The 17,428-nt window shown below is 37.4% G+C and overlaps 1 protein-coding gene across 2 annotated transcripts in view; it reads right to left on the reverse strand.

Moving 5' to 3' along the window:
* Nucleotides 1-1,950: 1,950 nt before the first annotated feature.
* Nucleotides 1,951-17,428, reverse strand: part of Syt10 (synaptotagmin 10) — a 57,030-nt gene continuing 41,552 nt past the window's right edge. Inside the window, exons 4-8 of one of the 2 annotated variants that reach the window (XM_087200267.1) lie at nucleotides 11,299-11,419; nucleotides 7,991-8,162; nucleotides 5,322-5,451; nucleotides 2,327-2,407; nucleotides 1,951-2,192 (exon numbers count right to left, since the gene is read on the reverse strand). In XM_087200267.1, coding sequence (XP_087056393.1) covers nucleotides 2,121-2,192; nucleotides 2,327-2,407; nucleotides 5,322-5,451; nucleotides 7,991-8,162; nucleotides 11,299-11,419 — 576 coding nt within the window. In that variant the 3' untranslated portion in view covers nucleotides 1,951-2,120. The remainder of the gene's footprint in view (nucleotides 2,193-2,326; nucleotides 2,408-5,321; nucleotides 5,452-7,990; nucleotides 8,163-11,298; nucleotides 11,420-17,428) is intronic. The other variant, XM_004855012.3, reaches the window with a different exon arrangement.

Here is a 17,428-nt window from a genome sequence, read left to right on the forward strand (position 1 = left end):
CTGATATTATAAGTTTATTCTAATCCCTAAAAAAAAGTTTTCAAGCTTTAAAAATTATTTTAAAAACTTATATTAATCTATAATCCTCACATTAAAGTCATTTTTTTGTCACAAACTTTGGCTTTTTCTCCTTAGGAAACAAAGGAAAACACAAGTTTTTAAGGATGAATAAGAAATCCTTAAAATACGTTTTTGGGTAAAAATGTGTATTATACTCACTTACTTAGGAAATTAATTTGCTAATTTACTTTAGGATGTAGCTGTATCTACTAATAAAACAATTGTCTCCAAAGAAGTCAAAGAGTTTTGTCTTCATTTGGCATTTCTCTCCTATTAAAATAAAGTTAAAAAATCAATTGTCTTCTTCAGTCATTTTGCCCTTATTAGCAAATGGTTCCTTTCAGCTTGCTAAGGTAGTCAAGTATTTTCAAGCAGGTTTCTCCTATTATTTTCAATGAGAAACCATTAGCTACGAAGAGTTGTTTTCATTAGGATAATATAAGCTTTTTAAGAAAAATTTTAGGCAGAACTATATTTGACTTTAAAATGTTAATGAGTAGAATATTTACATCTTAACAGTAATTCCATCATTACAGGAGATGACAGAAGACAAAATTTCAAGGCTTTTAAGGTTTCATTTTTTTATAGGAATAAGGAATAAATACAATTTTCATAATTGGTGATAAAGTGTTCTCATCCTGATGAATTTGTTTTCATATTTCTAGTACAAATTTTCTTGCTTTTTCTGAAATTATTATTTTGGAGTAAGGTTGAAATATGCACCATCTACAGTGCACATCTCTAAAGTAAGCTTGGGCAAATTCAATACAGATACCTTCCAACAAGACCTGAAAACGAGACATTAAAAAGTTGACCTGATTTTTTAAAAAGTCTGTATTGTAAAAACATTTGCATAGTTTTTACATCTAGTAGCCTGATCCTTCATCCTTATGAAGGAAAATGCTTTCTTTCATGAAAGAACTGGAGGTCTGGACCTTGAAAACTAATTTGTTTATTTTTATTAAATTTTGTGGAAGTTATTTATGGTACATTTCTATAGTTTGCTGGAAAATAAATCACACTTTCTTTAGGAAAATCTCCAATTCAACTGCTAAGTTTCTGATTGGTTTTGAGTCACCATTACCGCATATGACTAAGTCACAAGAAACACAGACTGTTTTGTGGGACCTCTGTTGTCTGTCAGTGGGATCTGTCAGAAATATAGGATCTGTGCTATAGCTTCACATCACAAAATACGTGCCACAAAATTTGAGTACCTTATAACACTTAAAGAATGAACTTCTGATTCTATTCACTTAGGAATACCAATACTGCACATGAGATTATCAGAATTTTTAAAATATCAGCTGACAGTGCAACAGATGTTTGAGCAAATGTGACAGAGACAGTATAAATGATTGCTGGAAGGACTCAACCTCCACTTTCCAGCTTCTCACTTACTTAAATTTTTACTCAATATGATTCTTTAAATTTACAGACTTATCTGTATTTTTTTAAAGAACAGGTTGAGAGACAAAGTTTTGAGTTTGGCAGAATCAAATCTCACCAAGAAAAGAATATACTGAGATTGAAATTAAAACTATTATCAGATAAGCTACATTAATGTGAATGTGCAAGGACTTAGTGGTCCATATGTGAAGGTTAAAATGTCCATTAAAGTTTATATAGAACATGTGCACAATTGAAAATGAACAGGTTGTAAAAAAAGCAAAACCACACATATGCGATACACTACTTTATACAATAGCAGCATAAACTATATTTAATTTTAATACTGATTCCTTTTTTTAAAAAAAAAACTTGTTTCTTTGCTTATGCAAAGAAGTACATTTTCAAACTCTCTTTGTGCTAATAGGCATATGACATGAAGGATAAAATGCCTTATGTAACTAAGGACTGTTCATATTCAAGTAAAAAGTATTAAGATGTTCAAAGTTTAAAAACAGACACAAAGGTAAATGAAAAAAATGCACATCAAGTTTGTTCATTTCTATGAATATATTTTAAGTGAGGAAATCAAACCTTCCGCTTTTCTTTTTTTTTTTGATCCAAGGAGTACATGCCCTAGGTGTTTCTTACAGGGTCTTACACTGGAGGCATTATGGTGTGGAAGGTGGTTTTGGAGATGAACAGGATCCTTGACTATCAAAACTGGTCGCCCGGCCAGGTAACTGAAAGATAATAATTTTTATAATATATTATCTAGTGCATAAAATAACACAGTGGGTAATTGCTGCTCCCTTGTAATAGTGAATATTCACCCACCATGCACAAGTCTGAAGAGAAGATGTATGTAACTCCCTACCTTTTTGTGTCCCCTGAAGGGACACAAATGGTCAGAGGTGTACACAGAGCATGGTACACAGATGGCACACAGAGCAGCACTCTATGGCAATTACGTATGACAGCAGAATAAATTCATACTTTATGGCAGAGTTTTAATGCTTCTGATAAAATAATGGCTTACTGTATTGAAGACAGCTGCTAGGTAAGAGCAACAAGAGATTTTACACACATGACATTGCACTCCATCTGCCACAAGGCAGGGGGTGATTCCCACCCCATCCCCCAACGCTGGGGATTAGATCCAGGAAGTGCTGAGCTATACCCTGGTGGTCTTTTAGTTTTTAATTTATTTTTGAGACAGTCTCACTAAATTGTCCAGGCTGGGATCAAACTTGTGATCTTCCCATTTATAACTTCCTAAGAGCTGGGATTATAGATGTGGGCCACCGTGCATGGCTCTCGAGGGGATTTCAAATGGAGGTGATTAATGAGATGAGAAGGACTGAGTTTGGGGAGGTGGGAGCCGTGAATGAGGATGAATAATTCCTCATGACCCTTAAGTATTTGTGTGTATTTAAAAAGTTTAATCAATAGAATAAATTTTGGATTATCTAGATAGTAGTAACCAGATCTTCTAAATGATAGTTAAGTCTGCCTCTCTAAGTTACTTACCCAGCTCCTGAATAATTGTTCTTCTCTCAAATTTATCCCTTGTCTGGCAAGAACACATAATAATATACTGAATTTTCCCCATAGTGAGAAGTCCAGCCAGTTCTTAGGTCTCTAGTCTCATTTGACCAATGAATATGGGAGCAGGGATTGGAAGAAAGGAGCTATTTTCTGCAGAGAGTATATTTACAGTCTTTCAGTCCCTCTAGTTCTCTGATATTCAGTTATCAGAAAACTATCTTCCGTCTTTTTGTGATGCCCGTATTGTAGCTTACTTACCTCCCTGAACATCCTACTAAGACTGAAAAGTGTTCTCCTGGTGTTCTCTGACACAAACACATGAGAATTCCATAGCTCCTGTTCATCAGATAAATGTGTAACTGCTTATTAAGTAGTTATCAAAGATTAATATGCCTCAGGTTCTGTAGCACCTTTCCCCACATCCATTAAAATTATTGCTCATGTGATCACATTTCTCCCTGCATCACCCCATGAAGCCTGTAGGGACAGTGACCTGTCCAGGAGACAGGAGAGGGACAGGGGCTGTGTTCAGTGTAGGTTGCTGTCTGACCAAGATTTAACTCTCCTGTCTCAATCTTCAGGGTTAATTTTTGCTTTTCTAACTTAAGAAACAAAAAAAGATGAGAACCAGGGAAAAGACAGTAATTATATAACAAGCGGCCGAGAATATTTTACACAATATCCACTGTTGACATGAAATGAACTTTTCAAGACTTATTGAGCTCTTCAGAGAATATGCCTGACTCTACTTACAAAGCACTCTAGGGGAAAACTCCATGTCATTGGGATCTCTCTCTCTCTCTCCTTACATTAAATTATGAAGTCAGATAAAGACTTGAGGCATTCATATATAAAGAGATGTCAATGCTGACAGTTCACCTCTGTTGTCTGAACATTCAGTACTCATCAAATTTTCTCTACATTGTCTTTAGTAACACAGCCAAGGTCATTCTTTTGTGATTAAGCTGAAATTAGAACCCGGTCCTACTGTTATTTAGTCAAATATAATGAACACTCTCTCCCTTTCTTCAGTACAGTGCCTAGTGCCAAAAGAAGAAGCAGAATCTTACTCATGGGGAGATGGCAAAGGGGCCATTCATTTACTATATTATATTCTCGTTGTTGAAATACATAAAATCCTTCATCTCCTACTTAGCCTATCCTTCTGTGCACCTGCATTACCTCTCAATTCACCCAATCATATAAATTACTCATATTGTGACTCTTCAGGAAGCTCCCAAAATTGTCTTTAGAAAGGAAAATCGTTCAACCTGGTGACATCAATTGTGTCCTGTAGACTGACAGCTAACTTCATGACTAAATATCCTGATAGAAAACTGGTACTGCTACTTCCTCTGGCTAATATTAATGCTAATTATAAGGGCTAACATTGTAACATTCCCTGTGCTAAGCACTTAGTACTCAGTATTTATTCAGCTTTACTCTGAATTTACTATTACAGCATCACTGCAGAAACTGAGAGAGGTAGAGTAACTCTAGCAAGATTCCACAATAGTCACACAGCAGATCCAGGTCTTGAACTCAGGTAGGCTTGTCCCTTAGTGTGCCTAACGTATGCTGGCTCTTCCTGGCTGGAGTCAGAGCAGGAGAACAAAGAAGTTCCGTGTTAGGTGAGAGTACGTCCCTCTAAGGATTCTTAAATGGAAGAGACTTTAGGTAAGGTGTCTGTTTTCACAAGAGAAAAGCACTAAAATTTAAGTTCCCATTTAGCAATAAACTTACTAGGTTGCCCCACTACTGAGTGGTATAAAATTTCAAGTTATGTGAAGAAAATGATCTACTGCAGTGTTTATGGCCAACTGTCCAAAAAATCTGAAGCCCAAGCTGGGTGTGGTGACACACCTAGTAACTGTGGATATTTTGGAGTCTGAGATAGCAGGATTGCAAATTTGAGACTAGCCTGGAGAATTTAGTGAAAATGTATCTCACAATAAAATTTAAAAAGGGCTAGAGATGTAGTCTGGAGCTATGTACCTGTGTGGGTTCAATCCTCAGTATCACACATGCAGAAAAGGGAAGAAAAAAAGAAAGAAAAAAAAGAAAGAAAGAAAAGAAAAGAAAAAAGAAAGAAAGAAAGGAAGGAAGGAAGGAAGAAAAAAAGAGAAAGAAGCCCAGAATGTATAGCGGTTTTAAAAACTCATGATGCATACAAAACTTTGCCTACTAGATGTCAGCCCTATAAGACAAAAGAACAATTTTTTAATAGGTGAATGCATAAAATGCCAGATAAAGATTAGCAGATAAGTAACATTTAAGCCACAGAGGTGACACAGAGGGTGGAGGTGAGGGGACGGAGAGCTCACCTCCAGCAGGGGATGCCAGTGTGTGATGGGCTTTCTGTGGTAGGCCAGCATCTCATTCCAGTGGTCGCGCCCAAGGCCCTCAGCGTCCAGGCCTGTTCTGCACACTCCTATGACCTCATTGTGTCCCACCCTAGGGTCGGTAGAATATTATGTTTTCATTTCCAATATTTAAAATAAATGAAACCTCACATATCAGTAGAATTTTGAACGCATCATTAAAGCACTAGCTTTTTTGATTCTGCAGATTACAGTAACCCAGCTCAGCATTTGTGATTCCACTCTCTGCAGTTGAAGATGCTTATTGTCAATCATGATTCAAAAATATGAAGTGAAAATTCCAGAAATAATTAATGTTTTAAATAACTTTTAATGCAGTATGCTGTTATAATTTTTCTATTTTATTATTCATTGTTAATCTCTCACTGTGCTTATTTATAAATTAAATTTTATCATAGGCAAGTATGTATAGAAAACAACCACAGGACACATAGGGTTTGGTTTTTGCCTCAGTTTCAGTCTTCTGTGGAACATATCCCCTTCAGGTAAGAGGGATGACTATCAAATGAAATGTATTAATATCAAATCTGATCAAATGATCAAATGAAAAGTATTAATACAAATTACTAGAGTATCAGCATTTAAAAGTGGATTTGTAGAAGAAGCACACACAAACCGTTTCAGTACTCCACAACTCGAGCACATTGCACAATAATGCAAATAGTGGGAATGTGAAATAACCCCTAAGTCCTTTCCTACAAGATGCATTTCTTCCTTGGAAGCAAGCCTGTTGTGCATGTGCAATGTCAATCAAACCCGATCCTTCCTACCTGGCTGAATGTTTTTTAACAGTCTTTAGGTTTCACACCAAGAGCACAGTTCCCACTTCCTGGCATAAAAGAGCACAGAGTTGGCTCTAAATGATGTGCCAGTGAATGTAACTGCTGGTACTACAGTTAAAACAGTACAGGGTTATGTTCCATCCCATGTATTTGTTTTACTGCAAAACAGAATTATACAGAACCACATCCCTATTTTCTGTTCACGTCCTGCTTTCACAGTGACAAATCAAAAACACTAATAGTTAATATGTTTGAGAGTTTATTATGTGCCAGACAGTGTCTAAGAAGTTCAAATGTTCTAATCGCCGTGACCATGAGCATGGCTGTTATCTCATTAGGTAAATAAGCTAAATGCTCCTCGATTTGAGCACATTTCACACTAACAAAGTCAGGCCCCTACCTGACTGTACACACTTTGTAAGAGGCAGAGGCAGGAGCTGAATTAAGGCAGCAGACTCAGGAATGTGTGCATTATGTGGCTTCTCAAGAACAGAATGTCATTGAAAGGAATTGCTACAGTCATTTGACAGACATCTCTGAGGAGACTTTCGACATGATTTTAGAATACTTCTTCATTACTTTCTTATCACTAATGTAGATTTATACTTAGTATAATTTCCCTCAATATAAAATTTCCCAAACAAGCATATTTTAGGAGTATTTTTGTATCAGCCTATTTTATATATTATTAGGATCCATTTCCTCAAAATTGCTTAGGTGACAAATGCTCAGTTGTATCTACCTGCACATATTGCTGTGAAGTCAGTAAGGGAGGGACCAGGAATTTAGCTCAGTGGTTCCACTGCCTGCCTTGTAAGCACAAGATCCCGAGTTCGATCCCCGGTACCAAAAAAAAAAAGCCAATAAGGGTAACTGATACAGCAAAGCAGGATTACTGATGAAAATATTTAGAACATTTTGAGTTTGAAATGTAAACTAATTTGAAATTGCTTTCTCCATCATTACAAAATAGTTTTTCTTTGATACTGATTTAAACAGATAGTGCAAATTACTTTATTTTCAGTCCTCTGTTGGCTCTGAGCAGAGCATAGCCCATTAGTTTCCCTGGGCTGCAGGGTCCTGGTTACTACCACGTCTTAAGAGAACAACCCAGAAACTCTTCTATGCACTGCACATGTACTGTAATAGTTTCATCCTTAAGAGAAAAAAATGAGGCACTGTATATGTGCTAAGAATTCTGTATGTGTAAGACGTATAATTTCTTTCCAAAAAGTTTGTAAGTACAAAAAGCAAAATAATAAGTAAGCAGTATGGGCTGAGTAAGAGATGGGAACCTCTAGTGGGACCGAAGGTCAGAGGTGGACAGGTTGAAAGCTGAGAAGTGCAGGGTGCTGTCCAGGCTGGGTGGTGGGCAGGGTGGGGTGAGGGGCAGAGTGGGGGGCGCTGCAGGCAAGGAAGAGGGTGGAGCAGGGGCAGGAGCTGCAGCGCAAAGACCACTGAGGAGTCTGCAATTTATTTTATGAAAGGGGAAGTAAGTCGAAGAGTGTGAGCTGGAAACCATCATCAAAAGAAGGTTTTAAGACTGATGTGACCACATCATAGCTTTCACTCTATGGCCAAGCTTCACCTTCTGCTCGTCATAATCACTGCTCACAAAACCAGGACCCCCATCAGGTGAACTGACCTCTTTTTGAAGAAAAAGATTTTTAAAAACCCGCAAACTATAACAAAACAATGAACTATGGAAGTATTTTCCCCTGCTCCAATATAAACTGAAATGGTTGGAGCGGCAAAGAACCTGAAAAGCTGACTTCAACCTGCATGTGTCTAAATGTGGCTGCTCCTCCGTAGGTAGAGAGGTCCCCGTACCTGTCGTAATCCATGACCGTGATGGATAGGCTGACCTGGTCAACGTTCTCCGGAGGGATGTCAAAAATAATGGCCTCATTGTAGACAGGGTTTAGAGTATTCTTCTTTATAGTGGTTTTCCTTTTTTTTAGTCTTCTACCCTCACACATCAGAGAGACTTTGACGTAAGGGTCTAGGAGTGGGAAGATAATTTTTTTAAAATGAAAATATTTGTACATAGCATAAATAAAACTACTATTAAGCACTTTAGCATTACTAGCTTTAAATTCAAATGACTTATTTGGGGGCAACAGATTCTGACAGACTTCTTATTTTAAAGGTAAGCAATTAATCCTGAACAAACTAAACAAAGATTTAGTTTGATCACACTGTTTTTAATATAGGGGAGGAAATTACCTAATGAAGAGCTAGTCCTGAACTGTCTATTGCATATTTTGCCACACCTATGTGAGGAACCATTTTGTGAGAATTGATTTATAGGGGATATAATCCTAATAAATAAAAATAATTGCATTCAGGTTACTTTCCTTCAGGATGATTTAAGATGAGAAGCTTGCAAAAGATGATATGTAGACAAGTATATATAATCTCAATGAGTAGAAATTAGAAAGGAAAAACTAAATTAAACTTGGAATTTTCTTCAATTGCTACATAAGGTACTAAAATTAGATGTATTTTCATCATACTTGATAAGGTATTTGGATTACTTGACAAGGAGTTTGGACTAAAGAAAAGATCACTACAAAAATTTAAGTAAAGTTTATGTGATACAAAAGGTAGTATTTGTTTTATGATGTCCACAAGGAAGGCTCTGACATGACAGTACCTATATGTCAATTGGAAAGAGCAAAATTTAGCTGGCTATGTTTTTATGTGTCCAAGGCATCAAAGAGTAGTTAACAAGTTCTTTCCCTACTCATTTGACTCCTTCCTCCTTACCCTTACTATCTTCCACCTTAAGTAGAAAAACTGTTACAGTATTAGAGAAAATTTACACTTTTAAGGCACCTCGAGACCATGAGAATGTGCTAGACAGTTAAAACGATCAATTCCCTGCCCACCCTGCCTTCTTCCTCTTGCCACCCGCTCACTGCTGCACTACTCCTTTCTCTGTTCCCACAGTAATATATTTTAATTTCCAGCTGAGTAATGGTAATATTAATTTATTAAGTTAGTGCTTTTTGAACTTGAGAAAAATGTACCTGTGTATTTCAAGAGCATTTCCATCGAGGAACCAAAGGTACTGGGCAGTGGGCAACAGTGTTTGCAAAAGACAAGGAAGGAAGCAGAGTAATGCTCATGTCTGTTTGCCATTCATTTTTACTTTCTGTTTTTGTTTTTGTTTTGGTACCGGGGATGGAACTTGGGACCTTGCACTTGCAAGGCAGGCGCTGGAACCACTGAGTTAAATCCCCAGCCCAAAGGGTAGGATTTTTTTTTTTGGCACTGGGGATCGAACTCTGGAGCTTGCACTTGCAAGGCAGGCACCGGAACCACTGGGCTAAATCCCTGGCCCTCATTTTAAATTTTTTAAACCACAGTAACTGTGTGCTAAGAAAGAAGCCTGGTTGGGGAGAGGGTTTTGTGGATGAGCATGCAGGCCTGGGAACAATGGGAAGGAGGCGCAGTTTGTCCTTTGCTGCCCCCATCATGTCTCTGTCTGGGCTTCTCTGCTGGTGACAAGGATAATTTGCTGGCTTCTTAGTTGATTCACAAGCCTGTTGTGAGGATTAATGAGGCGGTACGCTCAGGCACAGGCTCCTCTGCTGAACAGTTTCATATTAAAAAAAAAAAAAAAGCAATGTGGCACTTAATTACACCTTTAATGCTGTTCAGTTGTCTTAAAATTTGATCTCTTTTGATACAGGGGAAAAAGAGTAGAATAAACAATAATCTGCAGAGTACACTGTTAATCTTAAATTCTCCAACACTTACCCGAAATTGTTCACCAAAATAAGTGCTGAATGTACTGGCTGTTCTGCATTTATCAACACACTATATATGATAAAATTAAAAAATATAGGTAATCCATGACATAGTTCAAATATTAAGATGTCAGAGGAAGATGTACAATAAGAAGTCTTTCTCCTCTCAGTCCCCATTCTTTGCCCATTGGTTTTTGTGCATTGCTCCTTTATTTTTCTATAATTGCAAATCCTGGCAATATGAATGTATGTTCTAAAATCTTCCATCCTTGCACAGACGTGAGCAGGACATCAATACTTATTTTTGTGCCGGGTATATCCTGGAGCTCTTTTCACATCAGAACTTAGAGTTCTATCTTGCTTTTTATAATGTGAATTTAGCTTCTTTTGTTATGAACAAGCACAAAATTATAGATCCTCTTCCCCAATGTCATCCCTTACTATACCTCCACTATTATTTCTTATTTCTTTAATTCAACAAATACTTACGGTTCTCCCTATTCATCTCTTGTCATTTTTCTTCCCCAACACCATGCCAGTGCTCCCATAATAGGTTATAAATAATCTTGTACAATGGCAGGGATTTAAATGAAGGAGCAAGAGGTATGACATGGCTTTATCTCTTTATTAAAGTTAGTACAAATTTCCTTGAAGAGTTCCTTTAGGAACCTCAAGAAATATTAATTTAATTTGCTGTTTCTTGTAGTCCCTATAGATGTCAAACTTTTAGTTGGAAAGGGGGCAAGAAAGCCAATGTCAATGGTGGTCTTAGAAAATGGTTATTCCTCTGCAGATCAAGTGAGGGAAACAGATTCAATCTAAACACGTCTCCATATGGCCTTTGTCCACCGCTTAAAGTCTAAGAACCTCTTTTACAAACAACTGACTTATTGACACTGAGGGAGTTGACTGTAATTTATGTATTTCTGAGATAGAACTAGATCAATACAGAATGAAATAAAAAAAACAAATACTCAAGTTAACTTCTCTAAGGGCAGTGATGTTGAATATTTTTTTGTTTTGTTTTGGTAACAGGGATCAAACTCGGGATCTTGTGCTTGCGAGGCAGGCAGCGGAACCACTGAGCTAAATCACCGGCCCCGAACATTTTTTATATATTTATTGTTCATTGTACTTCTTCTGTGTTAATAAAAATTTAAAAAAGAGTTCAAGTTCAAAGTCACCCTATTTGATAACAACTTACAATTCTGTAATGACAATGTGTATATAATAGGTGACTTGGCACATTTTAATTTGTAATCCCCTTTTCTACTTTCATTGGAGCCCACTGCAGACAAATAATTCTGCCATGCATAACTGCAGGTACAGGAAATGCTTTATTTGGGAATGCGCCCTGAGCACTGCGGCCAGCTGTGTGCATACCCGATGAGCCGGTGATGTCCATCGCCTTCAGGTTCCTGCACTTGATGACTGTCAACGTCATACGCCCAGCAGTTGGCAAATAACACAGGGAAAACATGATTTCACCCAGGTCTATACTTTCCTAGAAAGGTAATTAGTAATATTAGCAATTTCAAACACCAAATCGTAAAAACAAAATGAAATGGGAGAGAATGAGTAAAAGGATATGTAAAAGGAATATTGGAATGCCATTTTAATCAGCTTTATTGAAGATGCAGATAACATTACAAGAAAACTGTTAAGAAACTGTAAGGAAACTGTAAGAAAAGTCTGTCCCAGCTGCTTATTGGACAACTACACTTGTTTTGCGCCAAGAATCCCAAACTTGACACAAAGCCAGGTTGCTGATTACACTCGTTCCCCATCATCTCCACAAGCCAATTCATTACTCTTTCTGTTCGTCGGCAAATGGCATCGCAATTTGCTCGCAGGCTTGAGGCAATAGCCAAGCAGTTCCTTTCCTCCCTTGCCCTCATTCCTGAGTCTGACTCGAGGGTGGATCTTGTTAATACCATCCACAGAATATACCACTCACCAGGGACCTTCTTTTCATCTCTATTTCCACCATCCAAGCTACCATCGCCTTTTGCCAGGATTCCTTTATTAGCCTCTGAAATACCATCCCAGAAATTCATCTTCATACAGCAGTCTAAGTGGCCATGTATGAAATGTAAAGCAGATTTTATCACTCTCTTGCTTAAACTGCACTAGAATAAAATTCAAACTCCTTAGCCCGGCACGTAAGTGGAGTAACTGTCAGTCCTGGTGTGCTGCCTGGGAAGCTCCCGATTCTCCCTGTTGTCCTGGTGTGATTGTTCAGAGCCTCCCCTTCCATTCTTCTGTGTGTCCTTGTTCAGACAATACAAAGTCACACCCATCAGACCCTGTCATCTGGACCCCATCTTTTTGCACAAAGCACCAGCTCTGACGCAGAAACAAAAGCCTCTTCTGTTACACAAATGAATGAGGTTTGTTACTGCTCCTGGGCATTCACATTCCTTTTGAGAACTTTTTTTCTCATATTTGTCTGGCTGACTTCTCACAAGGCAGGTCTCTGTTCGTCAGGCCTTCTCCCGTTGTTCAGTCTAAGGCAGCTCCCTCCTATCCACACCAATCTACTCCCAGATCCTTCACATATTTTTCTTAACATTCATCACTTCCTGGAATCATCTTTAAAATTTTCGGGGTGTTTTGAATTTCCTGACCTTCACACAAAACATCCAAGACAGAAGAGTTCCTGGATATCCTGTTTTCTACAACCTACTGAAAGCTGTGGTGTACAGCTGGTTCTTAGTACCTGTTTTTTAAAGAAATGAATAAATTATTTAATCTGGATAAAAACTGACCCATTTTGTTTCAGTTGTGAAGCAGAACTGTCCACAGTACCCTGATGCAGATTTATATACCGTCTGTATTGCAAAGATATCTTTATTGTATAGAAAAATTAGAATGACTGTGGACAGTGGACAATTTAAGATGCCTCTGAAAGAGTTATTTATAGTATTTAATCAAATATTCCTGGTCAGACAGTTTGAGGTAGATTTGTTTTGGGGGAAAATATCTTGCTGACTATGCACTCAGAACTAGGGTCTTACAACTTTTCCAGGCTGTACTATGAATCAGCCTTACTATTACAGCTCAGGTTTTGATTGATGTAATTTCCATTCCTTTATTTATAGTCTAGAAATAGTAGAGGCTAGGGCGTAAGTTAAGGGCGTAAACTTCAGCAATGGTTAAACTGCAGTTTGATTCCCAGTTTTCTACTTCCTAGCTGTGAGATCCTAGGAAATTCAATTAAGCTTTGAATCTCTGAAATGTCATTTTCAATCTGAGTCTAGTATCCACTTCACAATGTAGGAATCAAATGAGATAATAAAGCACAAGGCATTGAACACAGTGTCCAGTGTATGGGATCCCAAGATGTTGTAGGTTCACTGATCTATTGCTAGAACATATCAGGTGCTAAACAGGTACTATATAAATGGAAAAAGTTAATAAATAGAAGCACCTATTTTTTAGGAAAATTAATAAAATAAGTATTGTAGAACAAAGGCTCATATTTCCAAATGGGTCTTCTTTGGGCTGCTGGATTACTGCAGACTAAAGATAGCAAGCAAGATCTCATAGAAACTGGCTGAGGAAAATCCAGAAGAGCAACCAAGGACGTTTGTTCTTTTCACCATCTGAAAATGATTGAGGGTTTAGCTGCTAGACACAGTGAGAGCTGCTGTGGATGTAAAGATGAACATGGCATGCATTTGCCTTGGAAGATCTCTGTTGAGAAGGAAGAGAACCGGCTACAGAGAGCTAAGAAAATAAGTCTAATTCCCATTTTATCTAATGTTTCTGTTTCTTTCCCAAAGTATTCCTTTAGGTTCAGCCTATGGGCTGAAGTTTTCTGTCAGTGGTTGTCTCTCATTGGGTATTTCTCCTTTCAGTTACTATCAATAAACATAGTCATATTTTGTTGCTAGCTGATCAAGTTAAGGGATCTCTGAATGTAGAATATGAAACCAAGTTCTACCAAAAAGCACCGTGAGCCTAGTGATAGAAAAGCCAGGGAAGAAACAGGAGTCCTGATCTCAGGCATGAAATGCTTAGAATCCAACAGGCAGTGCAGCATATGAAAACAGAAAATAGTGCACAGACTCTTCTAAAGGAATTAAGAAATAAACAAATAAAACACATTCACAGTCTGATATTTTACTTCTACACATTAAACAATCTTGGAAAGTACTCTACTTGTCTGGACATAGTATAGACTCACTGGCTGGAATAACGAATGTTCATCATGTTTGGTATTATCTCTCAAAGATCCTTTCTATGGATTTAAGTGCAACATAATGTTGAGCATTTGTTACTGACAGATACTGATAAACACACAGAAGTGAAACGGATGAATTGACCACAGCACTCTCCCAAATAAGCAGAAAGCAAAAAGCACAGTTAAGGGCATGTTCCAGCAGCTCTGTATTACAAGCTGGTTGGCCTTGTGCCTAATGTACTGGTAAGAATTCTAATTAAATATTCATATTCCATGTGGTCAGGAGTTTTAAGGAAACTGGATATTTAAAAACTAATATATGGTATGCATGCATAGTAACTGTTCAAAACTTTAATGCTTCATTACATTAAATTTTTCTTTCAGGAAGCATGAAAATGAAGTGAACAAATGGCTTACAATAGTGAAAAGGGCAGAGTACTCTCTAAGGCAATGACCAATATTCTTCAACTTTAAAACTGCAAAGTGTTCTAAGATAATCAAGAGATGACTCCAATGAAGGTAAGCGGCTGCATGACCTCACAAAGGTCCTCTAACGGATGCAGGGCAGAACACCAGGTTGTGGCCATGGCTGCTCTGAGCTGTAGAGTGTACTTGAGTATTCCCAGACTGTCCACGCCTCCAGGAGGGTGGCCAGGATGGGTGGTCCAAGCTCAGTGAGCAGGTAATTCTAACTGCTGCCTCTTCTGGGTCTGCCCCTCACTGCTGCGGTATGTAAAGATACACAGCCCTAACAATCCAAATTTTCTGGTACTCTGTAAAGAACCTAGAAATAAGTTGAAGGGCTCTAGACATACAGCATAAATATAAGAATATTATATATTAAAGCTCTTTTATGTAAGGAGATTACATAATTTCTTATTCAATGCCCATTAATATTATTTTAGACAAAATTGTAAAAGAATGTTTACATGTTATATGAAGATGTAGGAGATCAAAGCACATACGCAATGGGGATAAGGGGAAATTAATAGCAGCAACAAATAACAATACAAAACAACAGAGATAAAAAGAAGCAAACATTCTAAAATTAGTAACAATTTAGAATTATTCTGTATTAAGAGGAAATAATCTGTATTAAGGCTTAGTAATTGCAACTCAACATTTTACTACAAACTTAATAGAAATTAATACTAAACATGTTGGGCTGAGACACTAAGAAAATATATCCTGCATGCTCTGGTTAAGAAGGCAGAGAAATAGCTGGGCATGATGATGTATGCCAGTAAATCCCAGCACCCTAAGAGGCTGAGGCAGGAGCCTAAAGATTGAGCCTTACCTGGGAAATTTAGCAACTTAGCATGGTTCTATCTCAAAAACAAACAAACAATTAAGAAAGATTTAGAAAAAGTGGGATGTAGCTCAAAACAAAGAGCCTGGGTTCAATCTTGGGGGTCAAAAAGTAGAGAAATGTATACTATGTTTCCATATTATTTTTTACCCAAGAGGTAATTTCTACTTAAAATGAGAAAAGCTTTGAATACCTGAAAATTTTATTTTTGTGCAACTTTAGTTTCTACAATATTCTACAATTATGACTTTTGCATATAATCCTTTGAAAAAGTCTTGTATTTTTGGGCAAATAACCATTTGAAAGTCTGCTGTGAAGTTTAGGATATAGTGTTCCATAAAATTTCTCTCAGGTAAGAAGGTATTTACTCCATTCTCATACACATGGATTTATTTGCAAATGTTGAACATTTACAATTCGTCTTCTGAGCCTATACTTGGAAAAGGGACTTATAAAGCAAGGCTAACATTGAGGCTGGGCTTGGGGCTATACAGCTTATTTTTTTATTCTGGCTCCAACAAGACCATTTTCTGATGATGGGGTACAGTCAAGCTCACAGATTTAGTCATGTGTACAGTTTACCTCTGTATTGTCTTTCCAAAATAGAAATAAAATTCACTGGAAATATAAGTTGATATACAAACATGTACATTGTGGATCCTACTTCAGGACTAATTGCATTAATAGTAAAGTTAAGCTGTAGTAATTGAGGATAAGAGATGGAAATTAAAGGTTTGGGAACTAGAGGGTAATAGCTGAAAAAAGCTTTCCTGGAGGGAGATAATCATTATATTGGAGTCTAAAGAATCAGACAGATGGGATTTCATAGAGAATAAGAGGAATAATGTCGTATGTGAGCACTGCAGTAAGTGCTCAGAAATAAGAATGAGCAATATGTGTTGGAAAATATGCAGTTTGGTGTCATGTTGGAGGGGGTTCCTCTATGAGCAACAGGGATCCAAAGATACTGATGACAGCACCATGAAAGGAATGTACATTAGCAATGCTGGAGCTAAAATTCTACAACTTCTAGTACTAGTTCCTAAATCATGGCAAAAAGACTTGGGCTCCCTGAAGCTGAGTTTAATAGTAAGTGAAACGAGAACAATGACACCAACCTTATAAGGTAGGTAGCAAACAAGTAAAAGTGCCTGGTAGAAAAAGGCATTCAGAAACAATAATGCTGGCAATAAAAATATTTGAAAAACATCTTTGTCCTGAATGGGCTGGGTTGGGGTGACAAAAAGCAAAAGAGAGAGGCCAATGACGTGAAATAGTATGGGAGGAGTTGAAGGAGCAAGGAATGAAGTCAGGCATATACTGGAAAGAATGATAAAGACTTATTAAAAAAAACTTTAAATAAATAATTAGCTGCTATGGTGACAGAAGCCATCACATCTGCTTAATACCCTAAGTGCAGCTTGCCTTTCACATTTTCTTGAAGGTGAAAAAATACATAATGTTTTTTACCCTGATAAAAGCTAGATGTGTTACTAGATCAAATGAACTTCATGAGGTTATGACCCCTTCATCGACCTATACACAAAATGAAGCTATGGTGAAGTGCAGATTCTGAGTGGGTCTACTAGACTCAGTCTACTAGCAATTACTTAGTTCTTTTTGGCCCATACCTTTCATTCAGCTGAGTAAATCATGCATTTTGACCTTGAGCAATCTACTTTACCTCACTTGACCTCAGTATTCTTTATAAGATGATGGTGTTCAAAGAGATTAATTTGTTTCCCAGCTCTGAAACTTTGTATCTGTAAACAGTAGTAAAAAATGAGGACTAAGTGGAACATACAGTACAGGCATGTTCAAGAATGTGTAGACAATCCATGGCAGGTGTACCTGTTGTAGCACTGGTGGAGACTCAATGGAAGACCACAAAGGACGAATTGGTGCTAATATCTCAATTTCAATATCAAGAACATGTGGTCACAAAAAATAGCTATCACTTAAATTTCTAGAAAGTGTGCTAGGTCAAAGAGTTTCTAATCCTCAAGGCACAGTATCAA

This window comes from Heterocephalus glaber, unplaced genomic scaffold, assembly GCF_053883595.1.
Source record: "Heterocephalus glaber isolate CG9 unplaced genomic scaffold, H.glaber_assembly_v1.0 deba00001733, whole genome shotgun sequence".
Lineage (NCBI taxonomy): Eukaryota > Metazoa > Chordata > Mammalia > Rodentia > Bathyergidae > Heterocephalus > Heterocephalus glaber.